This window comes from Argopecten irradians, chromosome 14, assembly GCF_041381155.1.
Source record: "Argopecten irradians isolate NY chromosome 14, Ai_NY, whole genome shotgun sequence".
In the NCBI taxonomy this organism is placed as follows: domain Eukaryota; kingdom Metazoa; phylum Mollusca; class Bivalvia; order Pectinida; family Pectinidae; genus Argopecten; species Argopecten irradians.
The window spans coordinates 28,866,529-28,884,264 of NC_091147.1; the positions used below are offsets into that span (position 1 = coordinate 28,866,529).

Consider the following 17,736-nt stretch of genomic DNA (forward strand, 5'->3'; position numbering starts at 1 on the left):
AGTAACTAGGCAGAATAAGGGGAGGTAATCAGTAACTAGGCAGAATACGGGGAGGTAATCAGTAATTAGGCAGAATACGGGGAGGTTATCAGTAACTAGGCAGAATACGGGGAGGTAATCAGTAACTAGGCAGAATACGGGGAGGTAATCAGTAACTAGGCAGAATACGGGGAGGTAATCAGTAACTAGGCAGAATACGGGGAGGTAATCAGTAACTAGGCAGAATAAGGGGAGGTAATCAGTAACTAGGCAGAATACGGGGAGGTAATCAGTAACTAGGCAGAATACGGGGAGGTAATCAGTAACTAGGCAGAATAAGGGGAGGTAATCAGTAACTAGGCAGAATACGAGGAGGTAATCAGTAACTTGGCAGAATACGGGGAGGTAATCAGTAACTAGGCAGAATAAGTGGAGGTAATCAGTAACTAGGGAGAATACGGGGAGGTAATCAGTAACTAGGCAGAATAAGGGGAGGTAATCAGTAACTAGGCAGAATACGGGGAGGTAATCAGTAACTAGGCAGAATACGGGGAGGTAATCAGTAACTAGGCAGAATACGGGGAGGTAATCAGTAACTAGGCAGAATAAGGGGAGGTAATCAGTAACTAGGCAGAATACGGGGAGGTAATCAGTAACTAGGCAGAATAAATGGAGGTAATCAGTAACTAGGCAGAATATGGGGAGGTAATCAGTAACTAGGCAGAATACGAGGAGGTAATCAATAACTAGGCAGAATAAGGGGAGGTAATCAGTAACTAGGCAGAATACGGGGAGGTAATCAGTAACTAGGCAAAATAATGGGAAGTAATCAGTAACTAGGCAGAATTAGGGGAGGTAATCAAAGTTATCATATTCCAAATGACTGTTTAGAACAACAAGAGGCCTATGGGCCTTAACGGTCACCTGAGTTCGGATACAGAATGAAACAAAGACATATAAACACTATATACATGTATTGGCCCATCAGGTCCTTGAAGTCAGTCAGTGATTTTATAAATTTGACTTTTTAATCTATAAAGATTAATTGGTCCCTTCAAATCTGCAAATTCAGTAGAAAGATTTTTGAAATTTGTGCCTATTTAACTCCTTTTGGCCCAATCTCTCTGGCCCCTGGGGGTTAGCTAGCCAATATTTGCCAAATGCTATCTCAGGCTTATAATTCTAACCCAATTTGACTCATTTCCTATGAAAACTAAGCAATTAAATTTTATTAATGTTCATAAATGTGTTTTTCCTATAAACTTAAGTAACTTCTCCAGGGGAAAATCTGAGATCCCAGGGCCATGAAATTTACAATTCTTGTAAAGAGCCTTAAAACCTTTCAATCTATGAAGAGTATCTGGTTCCATCAAATCTGTAAATTCAAAATCAGATTTTTTCAAAGGAGGTGTTGCATGGCCGCCCACGATCGATTTTTAATTTTTTGGTGCAAATACATCAATCTGCACATAATACATATGGGAACAGTACTTATTCTATGAATAGATTAATCTTGCGAATACAGCGCCACCTTTTATAAGTTTTACGTCCGATTCCTACTTGTGCGCATTTAATGTATCATATTAAGGCATACAAAAGCCAAAGATAAATTATTTTGGTGTAAGAACATAGCATTTTGTATTATCTTTTTAACGATATACAATGCTTCATCATATCTGTTGGGGTTTTCTTGCAATTTCCTGTTTTGCTCTTATTTTTTCTTGAAAATAGAGCAATTTCATTTCATTAGTTTTTAATTAATTCCTTAGATAACAATGACAAACCCCGGAGAAAGAGAATAGGATAATGAGGATATATGTATTTTTAAAGGGGAAAAGAGAATTGTAAACATAATTATTTACGGTACAATCGGCCTGTATGTACTGTAAAGTTTACCTGTGTAAGCCGTGTGCTCGGCCGTCGGCGGCTCGGCGTTTTAGAAATCGCAAAAACATTGAATATAAACGCAGAAATACTGAATATAAATGCAGAAACTCTTAATTCTATCGCCGAATCTGTTAATTTCACCGTCGCATCGGAAAAGTTTGGCGATTCCCAACCTCCGACAATGTAGCAATAAATAGCCGTGCACGTAACGAAGTTGGGTAATTGTGACTGATACCCTCTGTTATTCGGCCGTCAGCCGTCACGACCCACGGCGGACAGAAAAATACTTAATTTTACGGCAGAAATACTTAATTTTATTAATCGAATTGGAATTCTGAGGAAAAGTCTTAATAAAAAGGGTTAATACTGAATAAAAAAGCACATATGCTAATCCTGCCGAAACTTGTTAAAAATTAAGTATTCTGCCGTTGTTCTAACAAGTTTCGGCAAGATTAACACATTTTGGGTTACCAGTGTCATTTGTAATAGGAAATGAGTCAAATTTTGTAAGAATTATCAGCATAAGATGGCCATTGAATCCTACTAACAAATTTTCCATGATTGACCCCCAGGGGCCTTTGGGGTGGTGTCAAAAGGGGTCAAATAGGCTAAAATTTCAAAAATCTTCCTCTGAAATTCTGGAACTGGTAGAATCAAATACTCTTCATAATTCATAGATTCAAAGGTCTTAAGTTCCGTTACAAAAATTGTGAATTACATGACCCTGGGGTCTCAAGTTTCTCCCTGGGGAAGAGGTCAATTTTACTATAGTTTATATAGGAAAAACATATTTATGAACATTATTTGCTTAGTTTTCATAGGAAATTATTTAAACTGGGTTAGAATTATTAACCTGAAATAGCATTTTAGTGTCAAATCCATATTGGTCCTGGCTGACATCCAGGGGCCAAAGTGGCAGGCTAAAAGTGGTCAAAATGGCTAAAAGGAGGTGTTGCATATAGGGTGAAAATCCGCCCACGATAAATTTTTGATTTTTGAATTTAAATTAGTTAATTGCATTAATACACATATGTCTATAATACTTAAAACCCGATTGGACTATTATTATGACTACAGCGCCCCCTACATTGACACTGGTAAATTTAAAGCCTATTGGGCCTTTTACCTAGCATAAGTCATAGTAAAAACATTAAAATCGCGTTTTCGTTGTGATTGAAAATACCACATAAAAATGCCTTTTTAACGACATATCACACTTGGTTGTATCCAATATCATTCTATCACAAATCGAACGTAAATATCAAATATGACAGAAAATACGACTTTTTGAAGTTTTTTTTTCGTTTGAGCGACAGAATAGTAGAAGGCACTACTCGAGTACCCTAAAATTTTGATGTTTAAAATTATATTCAGATTATCATCGTTTCACCATAAACAGCTCAAGTTGATGAATCACTGGATATGCCCCGTTTTTTTAGATTAATTTCCCCTACCCCCTGTTTTTTTCCCATAATATCAAAGTACTGAGAGTACACTGTCATATATTATCGACTTTACAGTAAGAGTAGAACGTGATGATGAGGTGTGTATTTCGACCAAACCTTGAAATTATCATCATAAACTCGTGTTTATAATATTTTTCGGAAATTCTACTTATCCGTTTTGAAAGAGTGGGACACATAATACTGACAGTTGTTATTTAACATATGCACAATGACATGTTGCATTCCAGAAACTGTATAAGCATTAAGGTAATAAAGATCAAAAACGACAGTAGGTGTCATTTGCCCACGGTTAAAGGGAACAATCAATGTTGCCATCGTCTCATGAAGGGCGTTAGAATTGCACCTGCTATACCAATTGCATGATCGTAAAAGGCGACAAGATTTGGTACCTTTTTTGCTGGCGTCAATCAGACATCAGACGAGGCTCTATGTCTCAGTTTACCTTTAGTAGCCTATAGGTATCGCGAAATAATACTAACAAAAAGTTTACCAGGTACTGATTACATATTACTTATGTCATGGCGCGGCGTCCGTCGTCCGTCCGTCCGTCGTCCGTCTGTCCGTCCGTCCGTCCGTCCGTCAACATTTCCTTTAAATCGCTACTAGTCATAGAGTTCTGCATGGATTGTAACCAAACTTGCCACTAACATTCTTGGGGGAGGGGGAACAGAACTTGTATAAATTTTGGCTCTGTCCCCCCCAGGGCAGGAGGGGCGGGGCCCAATAGGGGAAATAGAGGTAAATCCTATAAATCGCTACTTGTCCTAGAGTTCTGCATGGATTGTAACCAAATTTGACCACAAACATCCTTGGGGGAGGGGAAACAGAACTTGTATAAATTTTGGCTCTGGTCCCCCAGGGGCAGGAGGGGCGGGGCCCAATAGGGGAAATAGAGGTAAATCCTTTAAATGGCTACTAGTCATAGAGTTCTTCATGAATTGTAACCAAATTTGGCCACAAACATCCTTGGGGAAAGGGGAACAGAACTTGTATAAATTTTGACTCTGGTCCCCTGGGGGCAGGAGGGGCGGGGCCCAATAGGGGAAATAGAGGTAAATCCTTTAAATCGCTACTAGTCATATAGTTCTGAATGGAATGTAACTAAATTTGGCTACAAACATCCTTGGGGGAAGGGGAACATAACTTGTATAAATTTTGGCTCTGATCCCCCGGGTCAGGAGGGGCGGGGCCCAATAGGGGAAATAGAGGTAAATCCTTTAAATCGCTACTTGTCGTAGAGTTCTGAATGGAATGTAACTAAATTTGGCCACAAACATCCTTGGGGGAAGGGGAACAGAACTTGTATAAATTTTGGCTCTGACCCCCCGGGGGCAGGAGGGGCGGGGCCCAATAGGGGTAATAGAGGTTAATCCTTTAAATCGCTATTTGTCGTAGAGTTCTGAATGGAACGTAACCAAATTTGGCCACAAACATCCTTTGGGGAAGGGGAACAGAATTTGTTTAAATTTTGGCTCTGGTCCCCCGGGGGCAGGAGGGGCAGGGCCCAATAGGGGAAATAGAGGTAAATCCTTTATATCGCTACTTGTAATAGAGTTCTACATGAATTGTAACCAAATTTGGCCACAAACATCCTTGGGGGAAGGGGAACAGAACTTGTATAAATTTTGACTCTGGTCCCCCGGGGGCAGGAGGGGCGGGGCCCAATAGGGGAAATAGAGGTAAATCCTTTAAATCTTTTCTTGTCCTAGAGCTCTACATGAATTGTAACCAAATTTGGCCACAAACATCCTTGGGGGAAGGGGAACATTACTTGTATAAATTTTGGCTCTGATCCCCCAGGGGCAGGAGGGGCGGGGCCCAATAGGGGAAATAGAGGTAAATCCTTTAAATCGCTACTAGTCATAGAGTTCTGAATGGAATGTAACGAAATTTTGCCACAAACATCCTTTTGGGAAGGGGAACAGAACTTGTATAAATTTTGGCTCTGGTCCCCCGGGGGCAGGAGGGGCGGGGCCCAATAGGGGTAATAGAGGTAAATCCTTTAAATCGCTACTTGTCATAGAGTTCTGAATGGAATGTAACCAAATTTGGCCACAAGCATCCTTTGGGGAAGGGGAACAGAACTTGTATAAATTTTGGCTCTGTCCCCCCCAGGGCAGGAGGGGCGGGGCCCAATAGGGGAAATAGAGGTAAATCCTATAAATCGCTACTTGTCCTAGAGTTCTGCATGGATTGTAACCAAATTTGACCACAAACATCCTTGGGGGAGGGGAAACAGAACTTGTATAAATTTTGGCTCTGGTCCCCCAGGGGCAGGAGGGGCGGGGCCCAATAGGGGAAATAGAGGTAAATCCTTTAAATCGCTACTAGTCATAGAGTTCTTCATGAATTGTAACCAAATTTGGCCACAAACATCCTTGGGGAAAGGGGAACAGAACTTGTATAAATTTTGACTCTGGTCCCCTGGGGGCAGGAGGGGCGGGGCCCAATAGGGGAAATAGAGGTAAATCCTTTAAATCGCTACTAGTCATATAGTTCTGAATGGAATGTAACTAAATTTGGCTACAAACATCCTTGGGGGAAGGGGAACATAACTTGTATAAATTTTGACTCTGATCCCCCGGGTCAGGAGGGGCGGGGCCCAATAGGGGAAATAGAGGTAAATCCTTTAAATCGCTACTTGTCGTAGAGTTCTGAATGGAATGTAACTAAATTTGGCCACAAACATCCTTGGGGGAAGGGGAACAGAACTTGTATAAATTTTGGCTCTGACCCCCCGGGGGCAGGAGGGGCGGGGCCCAATAGGGGTAATAGAGGTTAATCCTTTAAATCGCTATTTGTCGTAGAGTTCTGAATGGAACGTAACCAAATTTGGCCACAAACATCCTTTGGGGAAGGGGAACAGAATTTGTTTAAATTTTGGCTCTGGTCCCCCGGGGGCAGGAGGGGCAGGGCCCAATAGGGGAAATAGAGGTAAATCCTTTATATCGCTACTTGTAATAGAGTTCTACATGAATTGTAACCAAATTTGGCCACAAACATCCTTGGGGGAAGGGGAACAGAACTTGTATAAATTTTGACTCTGGTCCCCCGGGGGCAGGAGGGGCGGGGCCCAATAGGGGAAATAGAGGTAAATCCTTTAAATCTTTTCTTGTCCTAGAGCTCTACATGAATTGTAACCAAATTTGGCCACAAACATCCTTGGGGGAAGGGGAACATTACTTGTATAAATTTTGGCTCTGATCCCCCAGGGGCAGGAGGGGCGGGGCCCAATAGGGGAAATAGAGGTAAATCCTTTAAATCGCTACTAGTCATAGAGTTCTGAATGGAATGTAACGAAATTTTGCCACAAACATCCTTTTGGGAAGGGGAACAGAACCTGTATTTTGGCTCTGGTCCCCCGAGGGCAGGAGGGGCGGGGCCCAATAGGGGTAATAGAGGTAAATCCTTTAAATCGCTACTTGTCATAGAGTTCTGAATGGAATGTAACCAAATTTGGCCACAAGCATCCTTTGGGGAAGGGGAACAGACCTTGTATAAACTTTGACTCTGGCCCCCCGAGGGCAGGATGGGTGGGGCCCAATCGGGGTAATAGAGGTAAATCCTATAAATCACTTCTTGTCCCAGAGTTTTGCTTGGATTGTGACCAAATTTGGCCATAAACATCCTTGGGGGAAGGGGAACAGAACTTTTATAGATTTTGGCTCTGACCCCCTGGGGGCGGGAGGGGTGGGGCCCAATAGGGGATTTAGAGGTTAATATTAAAATTCCTTCAGAAAAGAAACAATGAACCTGTATTCAGAACATTACTTGGCATTACAAACCAGGTGAGCGATACAGGCCCTCTGGGCCTCTTGTTCTCATCCAACATCCTTCATGAAAGTGCATCCTTCAATGGCCATTGCTTTCTAGCAGCTTCATTTTGCTAGAGATTTTCGTCTAACTTCTTAGAACAAAAGGAGACCGTAATACGCATATCAATTAGTTTAAATCATAATATGTCGGTCAATGTTGATATTACTATTTAAAAAAATACTATTGTTACTAAATTAATTCTGGGGGAAAATCTCTTGGTTCTGTCCTTTGGTGGGGCAACACCGTAGAATATATCAAATGACATACACCGGATGCCGTCCTTAAATGACTATAGCTGTAGTAGTAAGTCAGTAAAAATCAGCGAATCAACCAGTTTGCTTTCGCGGTAGACCGATTCCTGCATTCTTGACTCTATAAAATTGTTTTTAATGTTTGTTTGATTAAATCAACGTCCTATTAACAGCCAGGGTCATGTAAGGACGGCATCCATGTATGCAGTGTCTCGCGTGTATGAAGTGCCTGGTATGTGATATGGGAGACTGCGTTATATTCATGTTGTGTCTTCTTCTATAGTGGAACTTTTGTCCTTTTCATAGTGCTATATCACTGAAACATGCCGCCGAAGACATCAAGCAACACATCCCACCTAGTCACATTATACTGACAACAGTCGTCCTACTCGCTTAATGCTGAACGCTAAGCAGAGTGTGTCTCTGCAAGGAGACAGAGCCCAGAGCCTACCTCACAATCTAAGACGTAACGTGAGGAGGTGTCAAGGGTGACGTTAGGAAGTATAAAGTAAGTTAGGAAGAAGAGATGCTAAGATACGATTCTGAATTTGGTCGCCTTATAAGATCATACAATAAGGACAGTGGGTACAATTCTAACGCCCATTAGTTCATTTTTAGCCCACCATCAACAGATGGTGGGCTATTCAAATCGCTTTTTGTCCGTGGTCCGTCGTCCGTCCTTCCGTCCGTCCGTCCTTCCGTCCGTTAACAATTCTTGTTACCGCTATTTTTCAGAAAGTACTGAAGGGATGTTTCTCAAATTTCATATGCAGGTTCCCCTAGGGCTCTAGTTGTGCATATTGTATTTTGGGACCAATCGGTCAACAAAATGGCCGCCAGGCAGCCATCTTGGATTTTGATAGTTAAAGTTTGTTACCGCTATTTCTCAGAATGTACTGAAGGGATCTTTCTCAAATTTCACATGTAAGTTCCCCTAGGGGCCTAGTTGTGCATATTGCATTTTGGGACCAATCGGTTAACAAGATGGCCGACAGGCAGCCATCTTGGATTTTGACAATTGAAGTTTGTTACAGCTATTTCTCAGAAAGTACTGAAGGGATCTGTCTCAAATTGCATGTGCAGGTTCCCCTAGGGGCCTAGTTGTGCATATTGCATTTTGGGACCGATCGATGAACAAGATGGCCGACAGGCCGCCATCTTGGATTTTGACAATTGAACTTTGTTACAGCTATTTCTCAGAAAGTACTGAAGGGATCTGTCTCAAATTGCATGTGCAGGTTCCCCTAGGGGCCTAGTTGTGCATATTGCATTTTGGGACCGATTGATTAACAAGATGGCCGACAGGCCGCCATCTTGGATTTTGATAGTTAAAGCTTGTTACCACTATTTGTCAGAAAGTACTCAAGGGATCTGTATCAAATTGCATGTGCAGGTTCCCCTAGGGGTCTAGTTGTGCATATTGCATTTTCAGACCCATCGATGAACAAGATGGCCGACAGGACGCCATCTTGGATTTTGATAATTGAAGCTTGTTACCACTATTTCTTAGAAAGTACTGAAGGGATCTGTCTCAAATTGCATGTGCAGATATCCCTAGGGGTCTAGTTGTGCATATTGCATTTTAGGACCGATCGGTGAACAAGATGGCCGACAGGTAGCTATCAAGGATTTTGATAATTAAAGTTTGTTACCGTTATATATCTCAGAAAGCAGTCAAAGGATCTTTCTGAAATTTCATGTGTAGTAATATGTAGTAAAAGCTTGAAAAGCAGAGAAAAGATCCCTCTTTCCTTTGTCAGACAAAGATCGTTCTTAGGTGGGCGCCAAGATCCCTCTTGGATCTCTTGTAATGTCATGAAGTCATCTAACCCGAAGGGTCAGGATGACCTATAGTCACCATGCTTCATCCATTGTCGTGCGCTGTTCGCATTTCGTCCTTCGTAAACTTGTCAGCCAAACGACTTCTTCTCAATATCCGAAAGAAACTGATATTAGGCATGTAGAATGCTGGAAGGACTACAAAGTTTGTGGAAATGAATTACCTTGACCTTCATTCAAGGTCACAGAAGTCAAAAAAGCTAAATCTTTAAACGATTTCTTGCGAATATCTAAGATGCCTAGATACCTGATAAGGCCTTTAGTATGCTGGCATGAAAGGCTACCAAGTTCATTTAAGGTTACGAGGGTCAAATAGGCTAAAAACTTTAAACGACTTATTTTGAATAACTAAGAAGTATTGGAATCTGATATTGGGACTGTAGAATGCTAGCATGAAGGACTACCAAGTTTGTTCAAATGAATGACCTTGACCTACATTATGGTTACATGGGTCAAATAGACTAAAATCTTTAAACGAGTTCCTGTGAATAATTAAGAGGACTAGTGACCTGGTATTATACATGTAGCATGTTGGGATGAAGGGCAAATGTTCTTAAATCATCTTGCCCGATAGGTCAGGGTGACATAGTGATCGTACTTGGTGCGCCGTCCGTCGTGCATACACTTTTCATTCAAACGACTTCTTCTCAATAACTGAAAGGCGTCGGAACATGATGTTAGACCTAACGTATTCTTGAATAAAGGGCTACAAAGCTGTTTGTCAAATGAATGACCTTAACGTTAATTCAAGATCACAGGGTCCAAATTGGCAAACATAAACGACTTCTTGACAATAACTAAGACACCTTGCAGTATGCTGGAATAAAGAGCTTCAGACAGGTCTAATGTATGAAAATCTTAAAACAGCTTTTCAATAGGTGAAATGCCTAAAGAACTCAATAGTGGGTCTGTACTACTCCACATAATTTGTTTACTTGACCTACTTTCATGGTAACATTTTAAAAAAATATATCAGACACCAAGTACGTCTATTGAAGAGCTCCTAGCGTGCAATATCCAATGTGTTGCCCCCAAAAAGTTACGCAATTTCAGTCCACTGGATTCTTTTTTCATTACTGTATAGTTTGACCATGTTTTATTGTGTGAATAATAGTCAGACATGAGGTGTTTGGCTTAAGAATGAAATCCTAGTTATCCATGACATGTTTATGACATATCAAAACAACAGTATATTCTTTTGAGAAATATCTAAGGTCAACATATAAATTACACCGGTATACGTTTTGCTTAATGATGCATTTGCTTATCAATTTGTAAATAAACCCATGACGACATAAATAGGAAATACTACTGACAAGTGGTGTAGGAAATATATGTGATATTGACCTTATTTTGCTTGATTGTCTAGTCAAATATATGACCCTAAAATTAACATTTTGTGAATAGTCCTATATGATATATACGCAAAACTAGGTCAAAGGTCAATACATGTCAGTTCGACCGAACTTTGGTACACCAACTTACATGGGATACGTTTTACTCAAGTAATATTCATGATAGAGCCGAGAGAAGGACAGTTTTCGTTTTACATTTTTAAGTTTCAGTACTCTCAGTACTTTGATATTGGGTAAGCAATAAAGGGGGTAGACGTAAAAAAGTGCTAAAAAGTTGGCATACCCAGTGATTCATCGACACAATATTTCCATGCTTCAATAAATGATATATGAAGATATTTTTGATTTCTAAAATTTTAGGGTACTCGGGGTTTGTCATTGTTATCTAAGGAATAACTGTACTATTAGTGAATCTAAACTACTTATTAGAGTATGCCGATACTGTCTGGAGTAACTGTACTATTAGTGAATCTAAACTACTTATTAGAGTATGCCGATACTGTCTGGAGTAACTGTACTATTAGTGAATCTAAACTACATATTAGAGTATGCCGATACTGTCTGGAGTAACTGTACTATTAGTGAATCTAAACTACTTATTAGAGTATGCCGATACTGTCTGGAGTAACTGTACTATTAGTGAATCTAAACTACTTATTAGTATGCGATACTGTCTGGAGTAACTGTACTATTAGTGAATTAAACTACTTATTAGAGTATGCCGATACTGTCTGGAGTAACTGTACTATTAGTGAATCTAAACTACATATTAGAGTATGCCGATACTGTCTGGAGTAACTGTACTATTAGTAAATCTAACTACTTACTTATTAGAGTATGCCGATACATACTGTCTGGAGTAACTGTACTATTAGTGAATCTAAACTACTATTAGAGTATGCCGATACTGTCTGGAGTAAACTGTACTACTATTAGTGAATCTAAACTACATATTAGAGTATGCCGATACTGTCTGGAGTAACTGTACTATTAGTGAATCTAAACTACTTATTAAAGTATGCCGATACTGTCTGGAGTAACTGTACTATTAGTGAATCTAAACTACTTATTAGAGTATGCCGATACTGTCTGGAGTAACTGTACTATTAGTGAATCTAAACTACTTGAATCTGTTCAAATCGAAGCAATGAAATTAATTACAGGATTGCGAAGTGGAACATCACATCATAAACTTTATTCTGAAACAGGTTTGGAACTTCTATCTACTAGACGTCACAAACATAATCTTATTTTAATGTACAAAATATTAAATCATATGACACCTATATACTTATATGACATAGTTGCACCATTTATAAATAATGATGTTCCACTTCACAATCTGAGGCACCATAGACTCTTTAACACTCCTCGTTATACAACAAATCTTTTCGGTAATAGCTATTTTCCTGATGTCATGCGAATTTGGAACTCACTTGATACTGATATAACTTTAGCGCCATCTTTAGGTATATTTAAAAGAAAATTGAATATTGCAAATCACGTTCCTCTACTTATCACTCCTACTTTCTTAAATTGTAACCCTAGAAAACTAAATATCATTCTTTGTCAACTAAAGAATAATACTAGTGATCTTAGCAATGATAAATTTACTGACCACCTAATTCTTGATCCATCATGCTCATGTGGCTATCACACTGAAGACCCTACCCATTTCTTTTTTTACTGTCCTAATTATACAGATTTAAGAAACTTGATTAATGATATTCATACTAAAGTTGGTTTTATAAGTACAGATTTACTCACTTCTTATGATATTGATTTACCTGTAGATGTAAATGAATTTATTTTATCTAAAGTCAATCAATATATTACGTCATCTAAACGTTTATAATGATATCTTTTATCTCTCTATATTAATTTCATATAGATCTATTTTCTCAAAATCCTTGTACATCTTAACTCATTTGTTATCTAATGTTATCTACAATTACTGATTATGTAGATTTATATAAATTTACATATGTATACAATTTATGCCTACATCAAAATTCTGTTTATATGTACATATTCTGTCTTCTGTCTTAGTCACTAGCCTATATACTGGAATGAAAGGAGAATGAATGAGTGTGTGTAAGCAGTTAATAATATAAAATAAAATAATATCTTAATTAATTGATTGAATTATATGCACTATCATGTAGAAGTTTTATATAGGCTATGCCTTGTTATCTTATCCATTTATATGTATTTGCATATAATAAAATTTGTTGAAATACATCCTTGCTAGGATGGAAAGCTCACGGAGACGAAAAATCTGCCCCACCGAAGCCACACATATACATTTCACGGTGTATATATATATATATATAGCTTAAATAACATCTAAAAACATTTTGTAGTGGGTTTTCACAAAAGGGTTACTATCGTTGAAAAAGGTCAATATGTTTCCTGTCAAAACAGTTATTTAGATAGCGTACTATCTAATCCTCTGGTTAAAATCACATGGATCTGAAAATTAGTTACAGTATATAATTATGGACCCACCACTGGAGTGCCCTAACTTGGACCATTTTTAGACGTTTTAAATAGCTAGGTATAGATACAAAAATCGGTAAAAATCATACATTCAGTGGCGTAGGAAGATGAAACGTAACGGGGGGGGGGGCAAAGGTCCTCAATATTTTTTAACACCCCCCCCCCAACGTAAAATATGCTTTATGTACATTTTTCATATATTTATAGCCAGCGGGGACGCTAAAAGGAAATTAACGAATACGAAAATTGGCCAAATTAGCGTGTGAGCGTCAAAGGCGCGAGATTTTGGTGTTTTAGGGGTCTGGGGTGACCCCCGGGAAAAAATATTGTATTTTAGAATGGCTGAGATGAGTTTTACAATGTATTTTGATGATTTTGCGAGCGCCCGAAAGGGCGAGATTTTGGTGTTGGGGGGGGGGGGGTCCGGGGGTCTCCCCCGGAGAAAAAAATCACGGTTTAGAATGGCTTAGATGAGTTTTACGATGCATTTTGATGAATTTGCGAGCGCCCAAGGGCGCGAGAATTTGGTGTTGGGGGGTCCGGGGGTCTCCCCCGAGAAAAAATTACGATTTAGAATGGCTGAGATGAGTTTTACAATGTATTTTAATGATTATAAAGCGTTCTTAACATGGTAATTTTTCGATTTAAAGCTACCTGCATTTAGAAATGATAATTGTGTCGTCATAACATTATGCAACCTACTCGATCGGAATATACCGGCTTCACACCATCGGCACATTGTTGTGTAACATAAGAAAATGAATTAATTGTCTCGCTAAGACATATAAACAAATTGATCTTTTAAGAGACATTTTTTAAAATAGTGCATAGAATCCCTTGATGGACATTTTTAGTCTAGTTCGTGTGTATTGAATTTTTACTATTTAAGGTTTGACATTATGTGCTTGAACGTTTTAGGAAATGCGCCGCGCAGCGGAAAATTTTCTAAAATGAAGTACGAAAAATGTGTAGGAGGACCCTTTTTTCTTTCAAATAAGCATTTTTACAAAATTTCAGTCGGCGAAAATGGGGGGGCAAAAAGACATGTTTGCCCCCCCGTCCTGGGGAACGGGGGGGGCAGTTGCCCCCCCTGCCCCCCCGCTTCCTACGCCCCTGACATTGTACTCAACATAGGCCTAGTACTATATATGTAGAGTATGATTTTTACCGATTTTGTTCTTGACCCCTAAAACAGGTCTAATATTTGTAGGCACACATGTACACATTTCGTATAGGCCTAAGAACGGAGTAGTCTAGTTATATCTAGTTCTGTTTAGTTTCAATTGTAGTAAAATTGTATACCTCATTTTTATATGATTCTTCAAATATATAGATCTATAAGGCCAAGGATTTACGTCTTTGATTAGGAAAACTTAAAAAACCAGGGAATAATAGACCTCGTGGTCGAAATAACCAACTCAAAAAATGGCGCCAAATATACGTCATCAACTTTTCGGAAGTCCTCTTCTTTTATAATTTTCAAGGTGAAGGTTACCGAAGACTTTCCCAAGATGCTGTCGACAACGCGAATCCAGGGAATCCTGACTGTAAGTTTATATTTATTGGTTCAAAAGCAAAATCAGGTTAGCAGTTCTTGTTTAATGTTGCACAGGGCTTGTATTGTGATATTATTGCAATCGTTTGATTGTGCTGTCGGTTTGGGGTATCGCATTTATAAAAAATAACCACGTGAATTTTTCCCATCGGTTGACCTAGATCGGTTATTGGTCGTTAGGGAAGAAAACCAATCTTTTATCAATCGAACTGAATGATTTAATTAAGTTTGTAGTTCCCATATATTCTGTTTCAAACTGTTATTTGTCAGACACATTTTACCTCGTCATTTTTTAATTTTTTACCTCCTTTTTTATCATAAGATGTGTGCATCTTATTTGCATACCGGTGTAAACTAGAAGCACATGTTTGCCTTGTTTTTAATTTAAGCTGAGCCTGAGGGTACTGTAGTGACTGGGAAAGGATAAACTAATACATATATAGAAAATCAGTGAATCTAAAATACTGATAACACTTGGAAATACAATGATTTACGTATTTCTCCACAATGAACACATTTTTTCCAGACAATGTTCTATTTTTAGAATACCAACTTATTAATTACATAACCTTATTTGGAATTGGGGACCTATATTATTAAAGGTCTAGAGTTGTATGTAGACTAGATTTGCCTGTATATATATGGAAAAAAAATACAAAAAAATACAATTTTACTTTTATTTCTATTATAGAAATAAGGATAAAAATCTTTTTAATTACATAATAAATACTAATGATTTTGAAATTATAGCACTCGCTCCCCACGGTGTGACTGTACAATGAAGCACGTCTTCTAGTAAATTTCAAACCTTTATTTGCACAGGAAACAGTGTCATCAAAGTTTAGTAACATTTAAATGCAGATCACTTAAAATATGTTACACCAGAAACATATTTTATATATAAATGTACAGTCTGTGTGTTAATTCTTTTCAACTCTGTTAGTCCTTTGGACTAGTAAACCCCAAAATTTTACTAGGCTGGCTATTTAAACATTAGTCCAAAATAAATGTACAGCACTTTGGTCATTATTAGTTTAAGATTTTTGACCAAAGTGTTCGTGAACGCAAATTCTAACAATAACGCATATGGACTGAAATAATTGCCTACAGAATGCACAAAAAATGTGTTGAAAATTCAACTGACCACTAGATATAGTTTTTTATAATGATTTTTAATGGGCAGGAAGTCTTTAATCCAATCGGACTAGTAAGTAGTTCATTACAATTAGCACTAATCCGGCTGTAAAATTACTAGTTATGGGCATTGGACTAGTGCTTAAAGGCGCAGACTGCATGTATGTATAGAGATTGGAATCTCCTTCTTTGTCTTTGTTGACAGGCAGCAGGACCTCTGGTTTATATGCATTTTCCCTTGGCTAACCAGTGTTAAGTATATTCTTTTAAACATGATATTTTTGCATCAACACAAAGTTTAAACATTTATCATGGTTTGATGTGACCTGTATTCCAGATTTATGTTATTTGATATGATTTATGAAAGCATGAATATCAACAATTTCACCAGGTTTTTCGAAAAATCAGACATTAAAAAACTGGAAGTGCATTTTGTTTTATTGATATATTAGTTAAAGACTTAAAGTATTATTTTTTCTATCCAAAATTGTACACAAACTATCTGAAAATTACTGAACTTTTATAACATATCAAAGTTATTCTGCTGTATTTAACTATTTAAAGATGCTCCACCGCCGACAGAGCATAAATGATATTCATCATTTAAACAATCATTAGTGTTTAATCGTGTATACATAAGTCTAATTAACACAAGAAACAATAAAAAATAATTTGTTTTGCCTTTGGGTCATGCGCAATCAGTACTTCATTCCATATAGGATATAGTGCCACAGATTTTTTTCGGGATGCAATTAATTATTTTTTATATTTTTAATTTGAAGTTAAGTTAGAAGCTAAAACTTTTCAACGGCGGTAATGGTGTAAAGTAAGTAACTTTTGTAACTGAAGAAAAATACTCAATCGTCTGCTGTTGTTTTTGAAAGTGAAAAAATACCATTTGTCAGCGGTGGAGCATCTTTAAGAGTTTATCTAAAAACCCCTTAGCACATACAGAGGTACATCTGCCGATTATAAAAATGGCAAATTTGCCAATCTCTATGTATACATGTTTCACCTGCTGTTCAAGGCAAAACAGTAAATAAAATGAAAAGTATTTAATTGTGTAAAATTATTAACTATATTTTCATGCCCAAAGACTTTTTATCATGTTTTTTAAGTTATCACAATCTGTCATTTGGACTACTTGACCCCAAAAATTTACTAATCAGACTATTTAATCACTAGCCCAAGTTAAATGTACAGCCGTTTTGCTTCAGTCAATAGTTTACAATTTTTTACCAAAATTACAGTCTGGATGCTTTCGTGAACACAAATAGCCTCACAAAATGATGCATCCGGACTAAGATAATCGCATAAAGAATGCACTTAAATGTATTCAAATATGCAATTGACCATTGCTCTTGTAAATGAATATTGAACGATTTTAATCGAATTGGGAGCTACTAGTCCAATCCAAAAATTACTAGTCATGGGCATTGGACTAGTGCTTTAAGTCGCAGACTGTTATCACATGTACTGTACATACATAAAAGGTATACATACATGTATATAAATTATATATATATTGTTAAAAACAACCAGAAGTCAGTTCCATGCTAATACACAACATTAAGTTATGGAATTCATTATCGATACACAGTAGTCACTATATACACTTAGAATGATGTGGCTATATTGAAAAGGCATATTGTGTGAAATAAAATGATCTGTTTGCTGAAAAAATGTTCTTTTTAGATGAAATGAGGTGTACATGTGTACCTGTATGGTTAATGATTTTCTATTCATGATCCCCTATTGTTGGCAGGTCTGTACTGCCATAACCTTACATTGATTTATCCCTTATGAAACAGTCTTGGCGTTTTAAAGAATACAACAGCGGTTATCTGGTTGATCACGTTGGGATGACATGCTGATAAGTCTTAAATTCCCTATTTCATTTTTCTCTTGATGCAGCAAAAACTTTTCCCTTTCAACAAATTACAAAGCCCTTAAGA

At 37.9% G+C, this 17,736-nt stretch overlaps 3 protein-coding genes across 4 annotated transcripts in view; 1 reads left to right on the forward strand and 2 right to left on the reverse strand.

Moving 5' to 3' along the window:
• Positions 1-17,736, reverse strand: part of LOC138307401 (transmembrane protein 164-like) — a 113,045-nt gene that overhangs the window by 10,251 nt on the left and 85,058 nt on the right. The window lies entirely within an intron of this gene.
• On the reverse strand, positions 43-12,230 carry LOC138308038 (uncharacterized; the record flags this gene model as incomplete). The annotated part of the gene is made up of 2 exons (XM_069248987.1): positions 12,212-12,230; positions 43-665 (listed from the first exon to the last, which is right to left on the reverse strand). Coding segments are annotated over exons 1-2 (642 nt in total), but the record flags the coding sequence as incomplete, so codon positions are not given.
• The window catches only part of LOC138308039 (serine hydroxymethyltransferase, mitochondrial-like), a 35,634-nt gene continuing 32,410 nt past the window's right edge, over positions 14,513-17,736 (forward strand). The window contains exon 1 of the mRNA XM_069248988.1: positions 14,513-14,639. Within this exon, the coding sequence (XP_069105089.1) occupies positions 14,604-14,639 (36 nt within the window). The 5' untranslated portion in view covers positions 14,513-14,603. The remainder of the gene's footprint in view (positions 14,640-17,736) is intronic.